At 39.7% G+C, this 24811-nt stretch overlaps 1 protein-coding gene across 5 annotated transcripts in view; it reads right to left on the bottom strand.

Annotated features, from left to right (window-relative positions):
- The window catches only part of LOC121860347 (ubiquitin-like modifier-activating enzyme 1), a 70201-nt gene that overhangs the window by 3091 nt on the left and 42299 nt on the right, over nucleotides 1-24811 (bottom strand). For all 5 annotated transcript variants that reach the window (XM_042357432.1, XM_042357435.1, XM_042357434.1 and 2 more), the window contains 4 exons: nucleotides 17718-17955; nucleotides 14218-14402; nucleotides 9948-10070; nucleotides 7715-9742 (listed from right to left, as the gene is read on the bottom strand). In XM_042357432.1, coding sequence (XP_042213366.1) covers nucleotides 7715-9742; nucleotides 9948-10070; nucleotides 14218-14402; nucleotides 17718-17955 — 2574 coding nt within the window. The remainder of the gene's footprint in view (nucleotides 1-7714; nucleotides 9743-9947; nucleotides 10071-14217; nucleotides 14403-17717; nucleotides 17956-24811) is intronic.

Below are 24811 nucleotides of genomic sequence, written 5' to 3'. Positions count from 1 at the left end.
CCCAGCTTTCGGGAGGAAGCTAGAGCAATGTTGTGGATGTGTGGCTTCCATGACATATTAGAGGAAATGTTGAGGCCTAGTATATATCTGTTTTTGAATTTGGCAGAATGATTGCCCTGAAATGTGATTGGTGGGAGATCATCTAATTTGGAGTGTAATTGGTAAATACCGAGTTTTATTAATATTGAATTTAACCAAGTTTCAACCTCCCACATCTATATGTCCACATTTTTTTTTTACGTTATTTATCACAATGCATGAATAAATACCTATACAGCTACTCCCCAACTTATGACCTACTTGACCTACGACCTGTCTTAGTCAGTACGACCACCTGCACATATGACCGCCGCAGTCAGTACCAAAATTTTTTTCAAATGACGCGCGTATTTTCTATACCGAAACATTTCCGTCCCATACGAGACAGTCGCGTGGCTTGGATCGCCTCGTGCCTACAGCACCCACGCCGTAGAGCGCTTAGTTGGTGTTTGGCTGCCGTTGTATCCGCAACTGATCGCGCTGTGTACCAACATTATTTTCGTATTTAATTGACTTTAGAATGACTGGCAAGCATACAAGTGAGAGTGCTGGTGGTGCTCAGAAGAAAAGGAGACAGTAAATTACTTTTGAGACAAAAATGAAGATAATAATGCAGTATGAAAATGGAAAAACAGTAGCAACCATTTCATGCGACCTAGGCTTCTCGCACTCGACCATATCTACTATTTGGAAGGACAAGAAACATATTCGTGAGGTAGTTAAGGGATCAGCACCTATAAAGGGAACTATAATAACGAAGAAAAGACAAGGTCCCATTCATGAGATGGAAAACTACTTGTAATATGGATGGAAGACCAGATACAAAAGCATGTACCCTTAAGCCTTCTAACCCTACAGGCTAAGGCAAAAAGCCTTTTCAAAAGCCTGAAGGAGCAGGCAGGAGATGAGTGCGACCAAACCTTCACAGAAAGTCATGGGTGGTTCCGAAAGTTGAAGAACCGCTACTGTTTGCCTAGTGTAAAGGTGAGTGGAGAAGCAGCAAGTGCTGATGTGGGTGCTGCCGAAGCTTTTAAGGAGGAGCTGGATCATGCCATTGTGGAAGGAAATTATTGCCTGAGCAAATATTTAATGTGGATGAAACTGGATTATTATGGAATGGCATGCCTGAGCGGACATACATCCACAAAACGGCGAAAACAATGCCAGGATTCAAGGCATTCAAGGACCGAATTACACTTCTGTTGGGAGGGAATGTAGCTGGTTTCAAGATAAAGCCCTACATGATATATCAATCACTGCCAGTGTTTTATCGAAGTAACAAGAAAGCCTGGATGACCCTAGTATTGTTTGAGAATTGGTTCATGACTTGTTTCATTCCACGAGCCAAGGAGTATTGTCCGCAACAAGGGAATGCATTCGATTTTGTTAATTTTGGATAATGCTCCAGGACACCCACCACACCTGGACGACATGCACCCTGATGTTAAGGTAGTCTACAATTCCACCTAACACTACCTCTGTCATCCAACCCATGGATCAAGGTGCTATTATTTACGTACAACCTTCGCTCAGGCTGTTGCTGTTACTGAAGGTGAAAAAATGCTCAGACAGTTTTGGAAGGACTACAACATTTTGAAATGTATAAAGAACATTAGTGCAGCATGGGATGACATTACAGGACAGTGCATGAATGGAATATGGAAGAAAGTCCTGAAAAGATATGTGAACAGTTTCAGAGGATTTAATGAAGATGAAGTAATTTCTGAGATTAGTAACAAGATAGTGGAGGTGGGTAAACAGCTCGAGTTAGAAATTGATAATGAAGATGTTGAGCAGTTGGTTGAAAGTGTAGCAGAAGAGCTCAGTAACGAGGATCTTATCGAACTGGAAGCACAGAACAATGAAGAGGAAGAAGAGTCTAAATGTAGAAGAAGAACCTGCACCCCCCAAAAATTTTTCAGTGAAGCAAATGGCAGAGGCATTTGCTACAATTAATAAGGAGATGCAAATGTTTGACGGAATGGATCAAAATGTTGAGCGTTTTGCCAAAGTTGACAGAATGGTCGAAGATGCACTTGCTTGCTACAGGGAGATTTATAATGAAAAGAAAAAGCAAACTGTGCAATCTAAATTGGACATCTATTTTAAGAAGTCACCCATTGCTGTCTCCTCACGCCCCACCAGTGCTGCCTCTTAACTCCCCAAGATGATCCAAAACCTTCAACCAACAAGTTTCCCCCATTACATAAACCTGTCTGAAGAAAGCGACATTGATAACCCACCCAGCCATCTCCTCCTCTGCTTCACCCAATTAATGTAGTCTCCATATATACCTGAAATAGAAAATTATGGGGGCCCCGTGCGCATTCAGCTGACTACATTAAAGGGACATGTACAGTAACACTGTATCCATTCTTCATTATTGATTACTTTTACTGTACTGTATTTCATTTTAAATTTTATATGTACATGTATTATTTTTTGCATTTTCGAATTACGACCTGGATTTGGGTACCTTACCCCGTCGTAATTCGGGGAATAGCTGTATTATAATTACATACCCGGTAATACAGCAGGGTCTCGGAGTAAGTAAGGGTTATGTTCTGGGATCCCAGCGTAAGTGCAAATTCGCCTCTATTCAGGTCCCACCTGTATTTATACCAAGGTAACCAACTTGCATGGAAGCTACTCCTAAACTGCCAGCATAATTCTTATTCTTGTCACCCTTTCTTGTAATTCACTAGAATTACTATTTAAATCTCAGGGAAAGTCACAATCTTCTCTTATATCACTGTCACTGCATGAGGTGCCCTACAAGACCCATGGTCCAGCCATTACTAATGGACAAAAAGCTACACAAATATGCTCAAGTAAAGAGAGAGAGAGAGAGAGAGAGAGAAAGGGGATATCTGATTTGTTTTGCAATGACAATTGGTTAATGAAGTTGTCATATTTGGCTGTCATTTTTTTCAAGTCTGAATGAACTTAATTTGAAGCTACAAGGGAGAGGCAATAATTATTTTTTTTTTAATATTGTGAACAAGTCCAAACATTTAAAAAGGTCATTACTACTCTGGCAAGTCAGATTTCATGTTGATCACCCAAACTATTACATGTTCCAACACCAACAAATTGAAGAGAGCGTCAATAAATAAAATCTGAAATAATGAAATGTGCTACACAGTTACAGACCTCTGCTTTGTAAGCCAATTTAGTCACTATTTTCCAGAAGAGAAGTCTGAAATATTGAAAGAAAAAGCAATGGGTGAAAGATCCTTTTTCCTTTGAGAGTGAGTCCTATGAAAAGAGGCCAAGTTGTACATGGAAATAACTGAGCTGACATTACCATATGAATGTGCAGTGTTGACTCTGAATGCTTGGCAAAAACTATATACCTACTTGAAAGCAATAAAGCAATATGTGGGTTGAGATAAGAAATAAGGATATATGAAAGTGAAAGAAGTGTTGGATAAGAGTCTTCTCAAAGGAGCACAGTTTGGATAAACTCTACAGTACAAGTAAAATGTTAAGTTACACACCTGGGAAAAAATTTAACAATTTGTGGATGGAAAATGGTGTGAGAATGCACCAGAAATGAAGGAAATTGATGAAGTTTCATAAAGCCTCAATAAATTGGACTTCAATATATTGGAAATTGCTTTTATTGGACTCTCTGAGGTGCTTTGATCACCAGAAACACATACGGGGAGGTAGAGAATGTAATCAGGCTGGTGCTGATCAGATGCTGCCGCATTCGTCAGGTTTATTTATTTATTGATCCAGTATTATATTCTCATATGATTAACCTCTTATGGTTTATGGTTAATCAGGATTAATATAACATCTTCAATAATAGAGAAAAAATACAGTATATAATTTGTAATAAGACTTGAAAATAAAAGGATAAGCTGTATCAGATGGTATTCACTAAAGATGCGTTCGTGTGAGAGCTTTCAGCAAAGCAGCTTACAACAGGGGTCACTATAACATAATGTAAAGTATTTGATATGAAGATACCTTCCTAACAATGTTATTACCTTTGAGTGACACACGATGGCTACTTGTACTTAGACAACTGATTAATGAATAAACCAAGGTATATGCAAATGCACAATACAGTAATATTTCCGTTAGCCGGAACTGTCTGATAGCTGTCATTGAAATTTTCTTGGAAAATCGTTCCCAAAGCCAGAATTTTCCTAAAAATCCTGCCCTTCGGAACGATTTTCTGGAAAGTTCTGGGGTTTTTTTTTTCCGGCTTCGAGAGTCGTCTCGTTACACGGAAATCTCTCATTCCAGGAAGTGCTCTGCACCAATTCTTCCGGCTAACAGATATATCACTGTACTGTACACTACAATATTATTAAGTGATGATAAATACACTAAAATAGTATTTATTAAGTTATAATAAATACACGACTGTACTGTACTAATTTACTAAGTGCTGAAGACATGTTACAGTAAGCAGCTAAGCCTATCAGCTGTTTGCCATTTGTAAACATACGACTCATGGTGTTGTGTGGGATTCTTTTTTCAGGAAAATTTATTCTTTTAGGACAAAATCTTATCAACCTGGCACCAAATGAACTTAAATTATGGTGAAATTGCATAAAGACGTGTTAAAGGGATCTTGGGCGAGAGAGGGGGAGGGAGACACCCACCCGCGCTACCTCCCCTCCTCACCCAGCCGCCTGCTGCTCCCAGTCCCAGATATATTCATACACTCGCCTTCCACGTGGTACAATATACTCCTACACTTATTTTTATCTTTGTAGTATAGTTTTCTCTTCATTCACAAGACAAATTCTGTGGTTACTTGCATATAACACTTTACAGTAAATAATCTTCCGTGACAACCAGACATGTGTCTGAATTTCAACCCAGAGAGTTCCGATTCATAATTTTTTTTTATTATTGATGTAATATTCTTGTTATAACCTTGTTATACACTTAAAGACCTTAGTTGTTGAAGTGTAGTATTAACATAACTGATCTTCTCTAAGCAGTTCAGATAAGCAGTGTTATCTCCCCCCCCCCATAGATTTGCTTTTTAGGACTTTCCCATTTTTTGGAGTGAGGTCTGTTCCACTTAGTCCAATTTATCGAGGTTCTACTGTATCTAGGAAGCAAAGGTGCACATGAAAGAACAGAGTGAAAGATGTCAAATTACTTTTAGAAAGGAAATGCTACTGCTGGGTGAAGCTACATTGTGTTAAGTGACAAAAGGTAAACAGATGGATATCTGGAAACTGCATTGTAAATTGCGAGCATTACAGCCCAATACAGTAATAAAGTGACATCCCTGTTAGCCGGAACAATTGGTGCACAGCGCTTCCGTGGATGAGAGATTTCCAGCTAACCAGATGACTTCCTCAAACCTGGAAAAATTCCTTATCCCCGGAATCTTTTCCAGTTACTGGGAAAAGTTTCCGAGTATCTAAACTAGACATCTTGCACAGACAGACACTAGCCCACTTCCCCAGAATGTTTCTGGATGCTGGGGATGTTTTCCTCGAGTATCAACTACCGGAGTCCTTAAAGCACTTCTAATTAAGTTAGAAACATATCTTTACTATAATAATCCAGAATAGTTTCTCTAAAAGTTTAGCTAAATAATATAGTGGTCCCTCCATTAACGAGCACAATTGGTTCCACACAGTCACTCGTCAACTGAATCTATTATTTCAATGGGATATTGGAGAATTGGTTCCAACTCACTTTGAGGTGTGTATGTAGATTTTCGGTGGATTTGTTTACATACCGGCAGCGCAAACAGCTGATTGTAGACACAGTCGATGATGACATGCCATATTCTTTCCAGAGTGCATTGGTTCTCGTGCCTTCTTCGTATTTCTTAAAAATTTCTTGTTTCACTTGAATTGAAATCGCCTCCTGAGATTTCTTCGGACCCATGCTTGATAATTTCACCAAAAAAATTTAAAATTCACAATAATTTCTTTAACAAATTCCAGTTTTTTTTTTATTTAAACCACTGTATATTATAAATATGTTAACTAAATTCCAGAATGACCAATAATTTTTATGTAAAAATGCAAAAATATTGCAGAGCACAACTTTCTCAATGTTTAATCCAATGGAAACAAAGTTAAACAGAGAACCGATTATTGGTGGACGAGTCAATCAGTTGATGCGCGCACCAAAATGTGTTCCTCGTAAGGATGCCGTTAATAGAATTTGTACTCGTTAAAAGAACTGAAAGTCCTTACTGGAGGTAACACGTTAACTGAAATCTCGTAAATTTAACCGCTCGTTAATGGAGGGTCCACTGTTACAACAAAGACTTATTTTCCACTCCCATGGAGCTGTGGGGGATTAGTGGGTCTCCTGTAACTGACACAATGTCAGGGGTGGGTGGGGTATTAGTGGTCTCCTACTACTGACCTTCTGATGGAATGTCAGGTCACCCTTTCTTGGGTGGGCAATTAGTGGGTCTCATGACCTGAAGATATCTTGAATTAACACAAGATTGTGATAAATACAGATTAAATATAAAAGAGCAAAGTTGTATCTCTTCAACATTGTTACATAACATTTTAAAATATGGAGAGAAAGCAGAAAGGTGTGGGTGATTAAGAGTTTTTTGGAGTGGAAAGGAGTGTTGCCAAAAGTTCCTCAACAGCTAATATTTAACTCGCTATCATACAGTCACACACACATTTGAGTGAGGAATGAGGGGAGAAAACTCATTGCACGACCCTCCCAACACTACCTCCCACCGGCACCAGGCATCCGTGTGAATGCGTGGTAGAGTTAAATATCAGCTGTTGACCGATTGGTAGCACTCTTTTCCACTCCATCTCTCTAATCACCCACACCTTTCTGTTTTCTCACTCCATATTTTAAAATGTTACGTAACATAATGTTGAAGGGATACAACTTTGCTCATTTATACTTACACCACTCTCCCTAAAAATACTTCAGGTTTCCTGCTTATTCAAGACATCTTCAGGCCATGAGACCACTAATCCCCCACCATTACCTCCACCTGAATTTGCATCAAGTCAGGTCAGTTACATGAGACCCACTAATCCCCCATAGCGCCATGGGAGTGGAAAACACCAGTCTTTGTTCTAACGGCCATGAATGAGGCTTCATTCATGGCCATATCATATACATTTTTTATTTTTAAATATATTTAATTAAACTATTCTGGATTATTATAGTAAAGAAATGTTTCTAACTTAATTAGAATTGCTTTAAGGACTCCGGTAGTGTCCGTCTGTGCAAGATGTCTAGTTTAGACACTCAAACTTTTCCCAGTAAAACAGAAAAGATTCCGGGATAAGGAATTTTTCCAGGTTTGAGCAAGTCCACTTGTTAGCCGGAAATCTCTCATGCCCAGAAGTGCTCTGCACCAATTGTTCCGGCTAACGAGGATATCACTGTACATTTATTAATGGAGTAAAAATTAATGAATGAAAAATAAAAAAAATTGTGTGTAATGGTATTTTCTTCATTTCAGCTGCTGTGCATTGTAGCTGGAAAAGGTTTATAATTGTGAAATATACTTACTGGTATACATTAACTTAAAAATATATTCACACTAAGAATACTGTGAAAGGAAAACTGTGAACTTCGAGAATGCCAATTCAATCTCCACACTCTGGTATTAAGTTTTAACATAATAATTAGCATAATACAAAGACAACTCACAAGACAATATAAATGTGTTTGTTCCTATAACTTAACTCACCTTATTAGTTGGGGCTGGAATCGGTTCTGAGAAGCCAAAGAATGGCAGGGCCAGATTGACAAAACCATTCTTGAAGGTCTCTAGTTTATTGTGCCCCTGAACTAATTTGAGTAGCTCTAGACACACTAGGCCAGAGACCAGTGCTGTGGTGGTGGCAATGGCAGGGATAATCTTGCCAGCAATAAGTTTGCTCTTGTGGCGATCGGCAGGGGCAATGTCGTAGTTTTCTGCACGTAGATTGGATGCAGCAACAATGAAATCCATGTGGAAGTTTGTGTCATCATCCTTTTCAAAATCCAAAGGAGATAACTTAAGAGTACCAAAACTGGATGCAGCTGGGATAGCTGCCTGAAGGTTTGAAATTCGTTCACTATCTACTTGATTACTCTGAGCCTCTGCTTCAGCATCTGTAACAGCAATCTTAACACCTGATCTGGGAACAAACTCTGGAATATGAATTTTATTAACAATGTCAGCAATCATTTGCCGATCATGCACCTTAGTTAGGCCATAAACCTCCGCTTTCAAATTGGCAGCTGCAACAATATAATCAAGGTTTAAGTCATAACTGGCATCAAATGCAAGTGCATGAGGACATCTCTTCGGACCTGACCAGAAAGGTTCCCCACTGGAAGTGGTTTGGTCTTTTGGGAAGTTATGAAGAAGTTGTACTATCTGATTATGAAATTGTTCAGCAAAATGTTTACGGGCCCAAAGTACACAATCCTCAAATGACCGTGGTCGATCATCCACCAGAGCACGCTTAACACTGTCCAGTGTTTCCATGGGCTGTGAGCCTGGTAACTTCAAGGCCCTTTCCATAAAACGGGGATCTTGTAGGTACTGAGCTGCATTTTCAGCAGCTTGTCGAAACTCTCCCTCAAACATATCACGTGCCCACTGGAGGGTGTGCTCAATGGCATTGGGGAAGTTCTTTAGAGTACAAATGGGAATGGATTTCTCTGGAGGATCTTGTGATGAGCCATATGACTCAGTCAAATGTGGTACCACAACTTGAACATTACCTTTAGTGCCCAAAGTACCAGATTCTAAAAGAGGCTTACGATAGTAAACACAACGTCTGTCCATGTACAAACGAGCTTCCACATTATCCAGAGCATTTGCTACCCCGTTAAGGGGTTCAAAGAAACTGTCATCATACACACTTTCAGTTTCAGGACCAACTCTGTTCTGATGGGCAATAATGTTAACCTCAGGATTCATTTTCTTTACTGCTGCAGCAGCAGTATCTGACTTAGGTTTTTGGACATCCCATGGACGGAAAAGGAATTGCCTATTCAAGTTACTTTTCTCAATTAGATCCATGTCAGTAACTACAATCTGACCCCCCTCACCAGCACCTAGTCCCAACATGGCAACATTCTTCAATAGTTCACACCCAATGGCACCAGCACCAACCACAAAGTATTTTTGGCCACCTAACTTCTTTTGAAATTCTTGCCCAAAGATAGCAATTTGAGTATCATATCGACTGCCAGTTGGGGCACAAGCTGCTTCGCTGAGAGCAGACGTGTCTTCAGGTAGGCACTCAAGAGCATCAAAATACAGCCATTGTTTAACTGGGCTGAATTTTCCAGAACATGCCTTCATCACCTCCTGTGCCACAACACCACCAATAACAGCATCAATGGGAACAAAGCCTCCAGCAGAAATCTTGGCAAACTGCTTTATGAGTTCTTCATCAAAGTCTTCCACCTTTGCAGGGCTAGCTGAATTTATCTCCTTAAAAAGATTCAGGAACGAAGCAGCATCGCCATCACTCCATGGCTTGGGGGCTGACCCATTCTGCTTCACATAAGCATGCAAAGTCTGGAAAGCAATGTGTAGTATTCCAGGGCGATCAAATTTACCAAAATCTGTCATCACAAATTCTGGTTCTTTCATGGACTCTTCTAAAGACTTGAAATTTACTTTCTGGGGCATTTTCACCTGAGTGACAATACCCCCACGAATGTAGCCTGAGTACTGGGTAGTATCACCAATGCTAAAGGTGAATGGTCCCAACACCTGTTGAAATAAAAATGAAATAGTAAAATTATCTTCACTTTATTTTACATTAACAAATTAATGGTACAGCTTTCATTTCAACTAAAATCACAAAACAAACAATATCAATGTATGTAGGATCATATTACTATATGACTAAATATCAAGATGGACCTAGGTATGCTGAATCAAATATAGTATACACTTTACAATATGGTAATCTCACCTTAATCTTGAGAGGCTTGCAACCATTAAGTTCTGTCATCCCTTGCACTTCAGAAAATGTGACATAATTCCCATCCTCAAGTCCATGACGGGATTCATCCAGACATGTGACTACACTGTTCTCCTATAAAAAATCAAAAAGAAAAAAAGAGAAATTCAGCTATATTACTATTACGATTCAATCACTGCCAAATCATGATAATAACTGGGTACACAATTGTAAATATACGAAATCTGCATCAAACCTTATTCGTGTGCCATATCATAACACAGATGATGCTAAATTATAATTAGGTCAAGAATAACACTGTGAGAGGTTGTAATAGATGACCTTACAGGGGCAAATCCAGGAAAATCAAAGGGGGGGGGGGGCTAAAAGGTGTGGTTGGGGGAACATGGCAAGCACAGCGGGCCCATCCAGCTGGGGGTTAGGAGGGTGCTGTAAAGCCCCCCCCCTTTTTTTAATCTGACTAATATTACAGGCATTTTGAGGCCATGTGCACTTAATATTAGGAGACAAGAACTTGATAGAGGCTGCAAGAGACTGCACAGTATGGATAACTGCCATCAGGTCATCGAGGCTAACCCACACAAGCATTGCAAATGGTTAAAAACAATCATGATGATGGTACTATAGTACTGTACTAACATATACAGTATATGTTATACTGTACAGATATCTGGACTGATCAGCTGCAGACTACTGATATGTATTGAAAATGACTGAAGGCAGTTAGGTTTCCAAGTGGTATTCTGTATATTTAAAGTTGTACACAAGATGAAACTTCAAAATATTCAGTAAATCCCTACAAGTAAGGTACTATATTTTATTCATCAAAACTGGATTTATTATTTAGAGGATAATGTTTTAACTTTATTGAGAAGCTGCATGTTTATTGGGGTGGGATGCACTATGAATGTGTGAGGGCAGTGGCAACAATCCTACTTGTACCTCAACTAAAAAAATATTGAACTACCCTGAGATATTGAATTAGTCAGGGTTCAGTGTGCTCATGGGGGTTATGAATATTACAGCCTTCTTTCCTGTGTATTGTACAGTAGAGTCTTTACAGAGGTCTACTGTATAGATATTCTCAAAGTTAGGTAATTGAGCCATATTAATATTATAATACATGCATTATAAGGCTTAAATGCATAGAAATGTACTCTGATTCAGTGAGACTGTAGGATCAAACATGTCATGAATGACATACTGGGTGTCTGAAAAGTGTATGATTGGTAGTTGTGAGGGATGGTGAGGCTCTCTCTCTCTCCCCAATATCAAATACACCATCAAATTCAGCATAATAAGCAGCTTCAGGTTCAGTAACAGTTTCAGCAACAGCTTTATGGAAAGCTACAGCTTCAGCCAGAGTTGAACCTGATGACTTTGTCATCGGAGTAAAAACTCTGTCCTGATGTTTTAGAAAAAACTTTACCACCATTGGTGAGCAGAAATTTTGTTTTACATTCGTAAGTATTATTTAAACTATACAGGTAGTCCTCAACCTACGACCACCCAGACATACGACCGCCGCAGTCATATATAAAAATTTTTCAAATTACGTATTTTAGAGTCCCGATGTTAGTGATCGGGCTGTGTACAGACAAAATTTTTGTTTGTAATTCCCTTTAAAATGGCTGGTAAGCGTAAAAGTGAGAGTTATCATGGTGCTGAGAAGAAAAAGAGACACCCATTTTAGATTTTCTATGTATTATTTTCACATTTTCGACTTACGACCTGGTCATCGGCCCCTAACCCCATCGTAAGTCGAGGACTGACTGTATATGAACAGAAAATAAGTGTTGCTTTCATATTCTCATGTAGAGAAATGACGATATGGTTAGCTACTTCTATTGTTCCATTTATTAACATTAAATAACATTACTTAAAACATACAAATTCATTTTTTTTACATTAAGTTCACTACAGCTACAACCAGGGTCTTATTTTCTTCAGTTTCTTATATAGAACCAGCGTCACTCACAAAACCAATGCCATCTTGTCTCCTCTTGTGTGTTTTAATATTCTACGTATTATTAATGAATTGTATTGTTCGTTTTGCATATATAAACATTAATTCAATCAAATACATATTCAGTAATAAACAATAATGAATCTTTTATACACATTCTTAAGATGAATGACTGTTTCCTCGAGTGCGCACGTACCGTATACATTGGCGTTCCACTATCAGTCTCACCTTTTCTTTAATATCAGTGGTTACTTCTACTGTACATTAAATAACATTAATTAAAACACATATTTTTTACATTAATTTTACTACAACAACAACCAGGGTCTTATTTTCTTCAGTTTCAGGTGGATAACTGACATTATGGGTGTAAACTGACAACAACAATGCCGTCTATTATCCTCTTGTGTGTTTTAATATTCCACATACGGTATTATTAATGAATTGTATTGTTCATTTCGCATACACAGGTAACTCGCGTTTGATTCAAGCATTTTTTTGGAATAACCCGATTGTTCAATTAATACCAAAAGCTAATTTACGCACACCTATTGTTGAAATAACGCACTCAAGATGGTTTAAATTTGCCGTGCGTATTCGCCTGGTCGCCTGGCAGTGGAGTCGCGTGTGATGCCTGGTGAGGTGCTTGTAAGTTACAGGTACTCCCCGACTTACGACGGGGTTAGGGACCGACATCCAGGTCGTAAGTCGAAATGATCTTAAGTTGAAAATGCTTAAATAATACATAGAAAATCTAAAATGGGTGTCTTTTTTTCTTCTCAGCACCACAAAACTCTCACTTTTAAGCTTGCCAGCCATTTTAAAGTGAATTACAAAAGAAAATTTTGTCTGTACTGACGTTGGGACTCGAAAATACGTAATTTGACAAAATTTCGATATGACCGAGGCAGGTCGTAAGTGCAGGTGGTCGTAAGTTGGGGAGGAGCTGTACTTAAAACATATACAATACTGTATATTAATTTTTTTTTACATTAATTTTACTTCAGCTACAACCAGGGTCTAATTTTCTTCATTTTCTTTTGTAGAACCACCACCCCGGACTCCCAAGTTTAAACACTAACGAAAACAATGGCATCCCATCTCCTCTTGTGTGACCATATTATTCTTCATTTATATTGTATAAGGTGCACTTTCTGGGCACTGGAAAATTTTCTTGGGATTTTCCAGAAAATGTGCCCCTCGGATAATTGTTCCCAATCCAGAATTTTTTTTAAACTCCAGCTTTGGGAAAGATTTTCTGAGAAACATTAAATTCCGGCTATAGGAGACTTCTGGTTAAGAGGGATTCCGGCGAACGGAGATATTACTTTGTGCGTGTGCGTAAATAAATAAATAAAAAAATCATCCTACAAGTCCACGCCATTTCACAATAAAAAAAAACAATAATTCTGCACTGCCACAGTCAACAATAGAACACTTCATCTGGAGGTAGAGAAGAGTTGCAAAAGCCTCATTTTGCTGGAATTACAGTAAACCCTCGATAACTCGAAATTTCGTATAATTCGGCATGGATATGGTCTCGGAATGTATTATAGTATAACTTGGGGAAATGCCAAGAAATATAAAATTCTCGGGGCAAATCTTGGCATATCTGGCCACCTGCATCGCCTACCATGGCTGTGACACCTACCATGTTGGTGTCACTTACCATGATGCTTCAATCTTTACCTTCAGTGCTGGTAAATGTTACTTTTTTTACATTTAGTAATTACAGCTGCTCCTCGACTGACAACGGGATTAAGGACCCAAATCCAGGTCGTAAGTCGAAAATGCTTAAATAATACATAGAAAATCTACAATGGATGTCTCTTTTTCTTCTCAGCACCACAAAACTCTCACTTTTAAGCTCGCCAGCCATTTTAAAGTGAATTACAAACGAAAAAAATTTCAGTACACAGCGCAATCACTAACGTTGGGACTCGAAAATGTGTAATTTGACAAAATTTTGGTACGACTGAGGCGGTCGTATGTCGAGTATGTCGTAAGTCGAGGAGTAGCTGTACATGTACGCATATATGGGTCGATAATTTTCTATTGTTGTATTTTTGTAGGAGGGGGAAAATGCCTCGATAAGTCGGAATTTGGGATAACTGTGCAAGGCCGGAGCGCCATATGTGCCGAGTTATTGAGGACTTACTGTACTTATGTTCCATCTGATTAAATGAAATAATTAATCTGATATTGCATCATACAACCATACTGTTCAGTAGCCTCACTGATGAATGACTATAAAACTAACAATAAAATGCAGTGATTAAAGGAAGAAGATCTTACCTCTTTGGTTATTCCAGCAACCATGGCAGACACAGGATTCTCACCATTTGCATCTACTACTTCAAAGTTCTCACCGAAGTCACAGAAAATTTGGCCAAATAAGCCCTTCGTTGAGGCCACAATGAAAGCAATATCATTGGCGTGGCAAAAGGATGACACTTGTAGCTGCTCCTCCAGCGACGAGTCTGAATATAAATCATTGGTTAATATAAATAGCAAACCTACCGGTTCAGCTTACATTCTTGCACCCCTCATGATGTAGTTTTTTTTAAAAAATCTCCGCAATGAGAAGAAATACAATAGTTTAGTTTAGAGAGGTCCCTCCCCAAACTTTGCTTTTATTCGTATTTTAGGTAATGGTGTAAAGTCTATACAGGTGCTCCTCTACTTACGAATGAGTTACGTTTCTGAGGCTTGTTTTAAGTCCAACTTTACTCTTGAGATACCAAACATATTGTAAAAACTGAAAAGGTTATGGATATTTAGTACAGCTATACCCTTTAATACAGCCTTAAAGCCTGGATCACTCTTCTCCTCTTAGGTAATGTTTGTTCTATCTGGAATTTTCTTCAAAATCATCCAGTCTCATCCACATTAAACACCTGTTCTGGCAGGTAACCCTCCCTCAGTGATGATGTTTGTATCTCTGAAAGTTTGTAAGTTGAACGTTCGTAAGTAGAGGAGCATCTGTACTGTCAAGGACTTAACATAATATACTGCTTATTTAAAATATAAAACAACATAACATAAAACACAGAAGAAAACAGTACAGGATAAGAAAGGCATAACAGTACAGCCCCCCCCCCCCCCCAAATTTGGGGTGTGTGTGTGCTGCTTACCAACCGTCTCCACTCTTTCCTGGAGAATATATGGGAAAAGGAGGAAATCCCCCAAGCTCTTAAAGACGCCTCCATTGTCAATATTTATAAAAACAAGGGAGACCTTTCAGACGGTGGCAACTACCGTGGGATCTCGCTGCTCTCCTTAGCTGGCAAAACTATCACCCAAGTCATCCTAAACAGACTTCTTCCCGAGGCGGAAAATTTCCTTCCAGAATCTCAATGTGGTTTTAGACCATCACGTGATCTTCGTTGCCTGTCAGATACAGGAAAAGTGCAGAGAACAGCGTCGTGACCTGTACATGGCTTTCATCAAACTAACCAAGGCCTTCAACTCGGTCTACAGGGAAGCCCTCTGGTGGACCCTCAGCCATCTTGGCTGCACACCAAAATTCATAGCCAATAAGAAGCAACTCCACGATGGCATGAACGACAATGTCCTGCACAACGGCACCCAGTCAGAGTTCTTCCCCATCCAAACAGGGTTAAATAAGGGTGTGTACTGGCACCAACTCTCTCTTCAATTTTCTTGGCTGCCTTCCTTACTCGTGCCAGTGCCAATTTAGCCAGAGGTATGAGCATCAAGTACCGGGTGAAGGGGGGCCTTTTCAACATAAGACTACTCCAGGCAAGAACACCTAAGCTGACGCGTATGCACACTTCGGCCTTGAGGTGAATGTACGTAAGACTCGGATTCTCTTTCAACCTGCCCCTGGTTTCGGACACACCGCCACCATCCATCCAGCTTAACGGTACTACCCTCTCTAATGTTACCCACTTTCGGCATCTCGGCTCCCACCTGTCCACCACCGCAGATATCGATGAGGAGATTCAGCATCGGAACAGATGTGTATTTCAAGCTTTTGGCAGACTCCGAAACCGTGTAGGGAGTTGAAATTATCTACAAAGCTGCATGTATATCGAGCAGTGGTCCTCCCCACCCTGCTATATGGCAGTGAGACATGGGTCACATACAGGAGGCACCTCAAGGCACTTGAAAACTTTCACCAACGTAGCCTACGTTCCATCCTCCGAGTTCTATGGGAAGACAAGAGAACAACTGCCAGTATTCTTGCCGACACCAACTGTAGGAGCATCAAGGCTACCACTATCCATGGACAACTATGTTGGACTGGCCATGTTACCCAAATGGACAACAGTAGACTGCCAAAGCAGTTACTTTACAGTAACCTAACGATTAGTAAACGTAATGCAGGTGGGCAATTGAAAAGGTATAAGGATAGTCTTATGACAAATCTGAAAAGTGCCAAATCGACCCCCTCACCTGGGAGTCGATTACTCCACATCGTAACGCTTGGAGGAGAACCGCACGAGAAGGTGTCAATACTTTCGAGTTAGCCCGACTGCAAACCGAGGCAGACAAGCGCCAACGCTGGAAAGACGCTGCCACCACCCCTCCTGCAGTAGATGGAGCCCTCCACCTGTGCAATGAATGTGAACGACGCTGTGGGTCCCATATTGGACTCTTTAGTCACCGCAAAACTCACCAACCTAGGTGACATCCCTAATAACGCATATCATTGTATCATAGCTGGATGATGGTCATACTCGATTGCGAGTGACAGCAAAGTAGTAGGTAGGTGGGTAGGTAGGTGGGTAGGTGGGTGGGTGGGTGGGTTTCCAGCCTCACAACTGTTGTAAAAGATAATGGTGCAAATTAAGGAAAATGCAACAGGTTCCAAGCTAATAAAGCCAATAAATATTGCATACAAGTTTGTCATCCTTCTTGTCTTCTAATGAAGACTCCATCCCCCTCTCGTGTCACCAACTTCCGATGTCAGTCATCAATTAGATCTAAGGTAACGTGGCTTATTTCATCAAATAATTCATAATTATTTAAAACAGTAAACCCTTACTATTTGCAGGGATTAGGTTCCAAGGAATGGTGCAAATTGGCAAAGCCACGAATAGCAACTTAACCTTGATGCACTACTGTATACCTATACTGTGTATGAGAAACTTAAGTCACCAATACTAATCTCCTTCATATGTGAATTTTGGAGCTCGTAGAAGTGTACTGCACAGTAGGATAAAATCTAGTTACTGAAGCACAGGGAGATCATCAGGATCATTGTTGCAAGAGGGTGATGCAGTAGTGGTCGGTAGAAAAGCACATGGCAAGGAGGTAGGTGAACAGTTGACCAAGTAGGTGAGGGAGACAATTCAGCTGGGTGAGCAGCTGGTTCTTTCTTGAAAAAACATCATGATTGGTAATTGTTTCCTCATGGCTTTGAGGTCTCAACCGTTTCACTCCATTAGCACAGACACTAGGTAGTCTTTTAGGGGCCTTTTCATGAAGAAACACTAAAGTTTCGAGTACAACACAAGACATATTCCGTCGCAGGCAATGGTCGAGCACAAATAAAGGGAGGAGGGAGAGAACACACCGTGGGTGTGTGGGGGCAACTTGTTGCGCTGCAGGAGAGGCTCGCAAGCTAACTCCCATCTGGTTACCACAAAGTCGAAATCGCAAACAGCAAGAGTTTACTGTACTGTATATGCATTTTATTTTACAGTACAGTACTATATTATTTATAATACCAATTTATTCATTTATGTTTAGATAACACACACACACACACAATGTACACAGTAGTTATAAATAAAAGCACTAACACTCTCACCTACACTTATTCTTACCTGTAAGAACAACCACACTATAGTTTTTGAGTAAGTCATCTGTGAGGGAGCTAGTTGATGTTGTGATGGGAACGTAGGTATTAAGTTCAGCTAGCCTGCGGTGGCATGTTGTGGCTCGGTTGGCACCAATATCAACTGCAGTCAGGAAGAACTGAGTGCTCAGATCAGTAATGCTTGCATCCTTGATGTCGTGGAGTGTTACTGATTTTACACCTCCCAAAATCAAATTTTTGGCAATCTGTAGGTAAAATATATAATGTTACATATAAATATACTGATACTAATTTAGGAAACACTCAAAATTCCTTAAGCAATAGCAAAACCCTTTGTCTTGGACATTTCCACCTTTATTCATCTCCTATGATGAATTTTCACCTTTTTATTGTGATTTTTAGCTACACATTAAAGTAATGACAGGCAGCCCTCTTATAACAGAGATCTGCCTAACATATTTATTTTAAAGACATACAGTGGTCCCTCGGTTAACGAGCACAAGTTCCAGCAGGTTGCTCGTTAACCGAAAACTCGTTAACCGAAACCACTGTTTCAATGGGTTTTTGGGTAATTGGTTCCAGCTCACCGAAAATTTCCTAAATTCAACAAAAAATGTAGAAAAGTACACTTACTTTGAGGTGTGTATGTAGAAGGCTCCTGGATGATGATGATGATGATGATGATGATGATGATGATGATGATGATGATGATGATGATGATGATGGGAATTAGAATGGGGGTGGAGGAAAAGGAAGAAGAGAAGGCATTGGGGTGGAAGAGAAGTCACCCCATGGCACCATTTCACCCATAAAATTTTAGTTCTCTTGGTGTATTTCAAGATTATTTTCTTTAAATCAACACTGCACTACATTATATATTGTCAATATGTAAAATATATTTCAAAATGACCAATAATTTGCTTGGAAACACAGAAAAAAAGCATTTAGTTGAAGAGTCTCAAGCAAGATGTTACCTCCACTGAAAACAGAGAGAGACTAACACCTGTCTGGTGTGTTAACAGGCTGGATGGCACGCCAGAAACTAGTTTCTTTACCTTCAATTATGTTCAATAATTGTTAAAATGACTAAAAAAGTTAATATTAAACTTCTAAAATTATTGAATAGTATAAACTTCTTGATATCTACTAAAATAGTAAGGAATTTAAGCCCTAAAACCGATTACTGTATTGGCGGACCGCCAAATGCAAGCGAAAACATGTTGAAGTAGGCTCGTAAAAAAACTCGTTAATCGAGGGATTGCTCATTAACCGAAGTTAAGAATCTTATGGAAGGTAAATCGTTAACCGAGGGACCACTATAAGTGCATTTTTCAATACACCTCCAGCTAATTTGTTGAGACAAGGTAAAATGCATAAATTCAAGCCACACAATTCAGGGAGTGTATACTGTATGGATGGGTGATTATGAACATTCTTAATTATGAGACCATTCAAAAGGCAGATGTGGTTGTAAGGAAGAGTCAGTAATCATTCTAGTTATAAGGCTTGTCATTTCTGGTGGTAGCAACAGCAGCATACATCATAATTATATTAAAAAATCTGACAAGACGTCAAGCTTTATACAAAAATGTTAAAATGTATGGTGTAGATACTACGGTGATAAATTATACCAACACCACCACAGAAGCTCACCACCACTTCTTTCCCGAGAAGTCCGTCAGATCACACCCAGCTGACTTGTCCTGGATCACACCTCGGATCAAATGACTTATACACCTGCGAAGGGTCCCTTCACAACCAAGTCATCAGTGAAATACACACTGCAAAGTAGTCTCACTACCTAATGAAGTTGCAACACCAGTCAGTGGCATGGTAAGCTTAAAGAACTGTGTGGACTAAACAATAAGACGCACCCCCTCCCCTTCCTTATTCATCTCACTAATGTTGACAAAGCTGAGCAATCAAACAACCATTTCGCAGCTTCCCCGGCTTGACACAACCAGTCTCCCTGCTTACCTACCAGCTCCTTTTCCCACTGACTTAGTAGAAGAAATTGAAGTAGCAAAACGTCTGGACAAACTGAAGTTCAAGCGCTCCACCACCCCCATTGACTTACCAATGAAACTCTACAAAGAGTCCTCCCCGGAACTAGCTAAACCCCTCTGCTCCATCATCAATGCTTCCCTCATATATGTCACCAGTGCCCAAGTCAACCAACCCATAATCCTTAAATGATCTACGACTCATTGCCATCACCCCAATACCCAGCTTACTCTACAAAAATTTAGTGTTTGACTGAGCTTATGATGATATTGCAGGCACCAGAGATCCTCAACAATTCTCCATATGAAAACTTCCTCCACCACTCACTAACTTGTATGCTTTCTCGACTACATATACCGCCATCTGGAAAAACCTTGGGTTTCAGAGAAGTCTTACATGGCTTACAGACTTCCTCAGCGACCAACGCCAAGCTGTACGCTTCTGAGGGGGTGTCTCCACTTTTCAGTCACTCACATGTGCCGTCTCCCAATGAACCAAGATGGAACCGATCTGCTTCCTTATGCTTATTAATGATGCTCTAAGAAAAACCTCTGCTTGCTGGAAATATGTCGACGACTCCATTGGGATCAGTGTCAACATCTCGGTTCTCAACTACACTACCCTCCAGGATTTATTGAAAAGTCTTCAAAATTGGGCCAACAACAACCACGTCACCGTCAACCATATGAACACCATGGGTATGCGCATCAACCTCTCCTCTAACCTTGTCCCACCTCCCTCCATTACTTTAGGCCCCAACACACTCCAGGTTGTGGACTCCACTATGCTCCTCGGCATTACTATTGATAAACTAAACTGGAAAACACACGTCAGCACAGTTGTCAAATCATCCAGTTTTCGTCTCCAACTCCTTCGCTGATTCAAGTCCCTCGGAGTTCCTGCGCTCGAGCTCCTCAGTGTTTACTCAACATTCATACTTTCCGAGCTCACGTATGCCTCCCCTGCCTGGTCTTCCTCCCTAAATGCCACACAATGTAAACACCTAGAAAGTGCAAAAGAGGGCATAAAGATTATTCTCTCCCCTTCCTACTCAACATACCAAAAAGTGCTCGACACTCTGACCCTCTCAGCTCTCTCTGACCATCACCACGACCTCATCTGCAAATTTGGTGAGAAGCTTCTGCACCATCCTCGACACCGGCTCCTACTTCCACCCGAGATCTCTCCTCCGTGAACTGCTGTTCGACACCACAACCGCATCCAGCCCCTATGAGCATGTACTGATTGCTATAAGAACAGCCCAGTCCCAAATCATTGTAAAAATTATCAACAACTTTTAATCAACCAGTGTGTTCACTCCCAGCCTTTTGCACTGTCACTATGTTGGAATGCCCTGTAGTATAACCTTCTCCCCACCTTGCTATTATATATCATTTTTGCATCACTTTGCTATTATATATCATTTTTGCATCACTTATGTTACTTGTATATTATTTGTCAATCAAGTAACCCATTCCCCAATTAAGTAACTGTATATTTTCAGCCTTCCGGCTGCCATACTCCTTCAATACAGTGGTCCCTCGGTTAACGAGCGCCTCGGTTAACGATTTACCTTCCATAAGATTCTTAACTTCGGTTAACGAGCAATCCCTCGATTAACGAGTTTTTTACGAGCCGACTTCAACATGTTTTCGCTTGCATTTGGCAGTCCACCAGCTGTAGTATTAGTCCGCCAATACAGTAATCGGTTTTAGGGTTTAAGTTCCTTACTATTTTAGTAAATATCAAGAAGTTTATACTATTCAATAATTTTAAAAGTTTAATATTAACTTTTTTAGTCATTTTAACAATTATTGAGCATAATTGAAGGTAAAGAAACTAGTTTCTGGCGTGCCATCCAGCCTGTTAACACACCAGACAGGCATTAGTCTTTCTCTGTTTTCACTGGAGGTAACATCTTGCTTGAGACTCTCTTCAACTAAATGCTTTTTTTCTGTGTTTCCAAGCAAATTATTGGTCATTTTGAAATATATTTTACATATTGACAATATATAATGCAGTGCAGTGTTGATTTAAAGAAAATAATCTTGAATTACACCAAGAGAGCTAAAATTTTATGGGCGAAATGGCACCATGGGGTGACTTCTCTTCCACCCGAATGCCTTCTCTTCTTCCTTCTCCTCCACCCCCATTCTAATTCCCATCATCATCATCATCCAGGAGCCTTCTACATACACACCTCAAAGTAAGTGTACTTTTCTACCTTTTTTGTTGAATTTAGACAATTTTCGGTGAGCTGGAACCAATTATCCAAAAACCCATTGAAACAATGGTTTCGGTTAACGAGTTTTTCGGTTAAAGAGCAACCTGCTGGAACGAATTGTGCTCGTTAACCGAGGGACCACTATAAACCATTTACAGTCATCCCTTGGTTATCACGCCTAATTGGGACCACACCGAGTGCGTGATAACGAAAAACGCGATAACGAAAGTACAGAACCTATGGGATTTATTCTAATTGGTTCCAGGCATCCAAGACCCAAACCCAACTTTCCCATTTTTCGACTATTTTGACCCACTAAATATATATATAATGTTATGATAAATATCAGAAACACACATAAGCATGGCTAGGTTGATTACAAAGTGATGAAAACGGTACGCTCAATACTGTAGTCCACAAAACATGTAGCTATGCTTTCTTTATTTGGTCTCCATCATAGGAGTCCGTTTTCTCTCGCTTCAAGACGCCTGAGTCCTCCGTTTTTCTCAATCTTAGAGTGCACCAGAGACTTCGTTATTCCTTAGTAATGACACAATTTGAAATTGCAACCCCAATTTGCAATTGTTGAGGCAACTAGATATGTCTAATTACAGCAAATGTGTTATTGTCAATTTGTAGGTGAAAGATTTTATCCTCAATAGATGTAGGTGAACCAAGGGGTTAACATTACACATGGAGGCAAATGCGTGATGACCAAATTCTCGGCCTGAAAAATGTGCTATAACAGCAGGTGTGCAGATTTTGATGGAGGCGTGATAACGAAAATCGCGATAACCAAGTGCGCTATAACCAAGGGATGACTGTATTATTATTATTACTATTATTATTATTACAAATGCACACATGAGAGGTGATCATAAAGTTCCAAGTCTTAGCCTTTATTTTAAATAATTTTGTACTGTACATACAACATTTTTATCAGTAAGCCCCTTCAAAGTAATCTCCCTCTAGCCTCTGATGATATGCAAGTGTCCCAACACTCCTGCCACTGTTAGAAGTCTTCAACTTTCACATTATCTTGAATGGTTGGAATGACATTAAATCTTCTACTTTTCAGCTTCATTTTGATAACAGGAAAAAATATCACTTGGGTCAAGGTCAGGAGAATACCCTCCATAGGTAGTAGGCAGCTATCAAACAGGGAGGTACTACCGCCTGGGAAGATATTGGAAGCATAATGTGTTGTCTAATGGTAGACCCTGCTGCCATATGGCATCACAAAAATTGTGACCAAGTCCCAGGTTGCTGATCTGACTTTCTGCCACATTTACACACAATTGCAGGGTTTCAATTGTTTCTCTTACTTTAACAACACAACGTACATATATTGTTTCTCACTCTTGATTTTGTTTTCATTTTTGTATTTATATTATTAATTTCATTTACTATGAATTATTATTATTATTACATTTCCCCTCAATTGAATCAGAACAGCTTTATAAAAGGCCTGGTTTACTGCCCGACTATACAAATTCATGATGAATGATACCCAGAATGTCAAAAATCACGATCAACATTGCTTTTACATTTGACTGATACTCGTGCCTTTTTAAGAAATGGCAAGGTTGGTGAATTGTCTCATCACCAGTAACAATGCAATTAATGAAATTAGGGTCGATTTCCATCCTTCCTTTCAAATCCTCACGCTTCTCGACAGAGAACCTTTTTCAGCCAACAAAGTTTGAATGTGGACAGGAGTGCTAAAGGTAAGAAGAAAATGACACGAGGGAGATGTGAGAAATGACCTAAGAGTTACGTACCTAATGAAAAAGGATGTGAGAGAATATGCAGCTTGGAGAACTTCCATCTAGTAACTATGGCAAACCCACATAAGCATGCAAACTGGTCCCTCATAACACCATCTGTGAGGGAATTACTACACCACGTGATGCCCCTCATAACACCATCTGTGAGGGAATTACTACACCACGTGATGCCCCTCATAACACCATCTGTGAGGGAATTACTACATCATCAGGCCCCTCTTAACACCTTCTGTGAGGGAATTACTACACTATATCAGGCCCCTCATAACACCATCTGTGGGGGAATTACTACACCACGTGATGCCCCTCATAACACCACCTGTGAAGGAATTACTACACCACATCAAGCCCCTCACAACACCACCTGTGAGGGAACTAGTACTCCACGTGATGCCCCTCATAAAGCCATCTGTGAGGGAGTTACTACACTATGTGTCTGCTGTTCAAAACCTCAACTCACATGATCTAAGTGTGTAAACACTAATCTGTATGTTCCTTCACCTCTCTCTAATGAAGGCTTTTGTTAAACCACCAATCTATGTAATAAGTCATTTATGTCCAATGTATATTTTCAGCCTTCGGGCTGCAAACTTTTTCAAAATAAACCGTTAATTATTATTGTTATTATCATTAAAACAATGATGATGATGAGTAACCATACACAAGAACCATAGCAGCAGGTTACAATAAAAAATAAGATCTTTCCTCCCTCATGTTGGTCATTACAAAAAACTATAACACTCAACACTAGAAAATTAAAGATAAATAAATTTTAGAATGAGCCAGAACAAATAAACCCTAATCTGTCTCCCAATAGCAGCATCTAGAGCAGAGGTGAGTGATACCAGTAGATATCAATGATAATGTTTAGTAAGCTATTACAACAATTAACTATAATTCATCACCAAGTTTACTATAATTTACCCTATACAATAAGTGTATTATAATACCAGGAACCAATTTGTGGCATTAGATGTTTGAGGGGCGATTTAAATCAAACTGTATATTGGGTAAATGCAAAATAATCTTTTCACCTGTTGTGTTTGCTGTTAAATAGTAGCATTGTTTTGTTACCCTCCTAAAATG

Source organism: Homarus americanus, unplaced genomic scaffold (genome assembly GCF_018991925.1).
Source record: "Homarus americanus isolate GMGI-L3 unplaced genomic scaffold, GMGI_Hamer_2.0 scaffold48088, whole genome shotgun sequence".
Lineage (NCBI taxonomy): Eukaryota > Metazoa > Arthropoda > Malacostraca > Decapoda > Nephropidae > Homarus > Homarus americanus.
The sequence above is the reverse complement of the archived record's forward strand: the minus strand, read 5'-3'. Positions and strand labels throughout refer to the sequence as shown.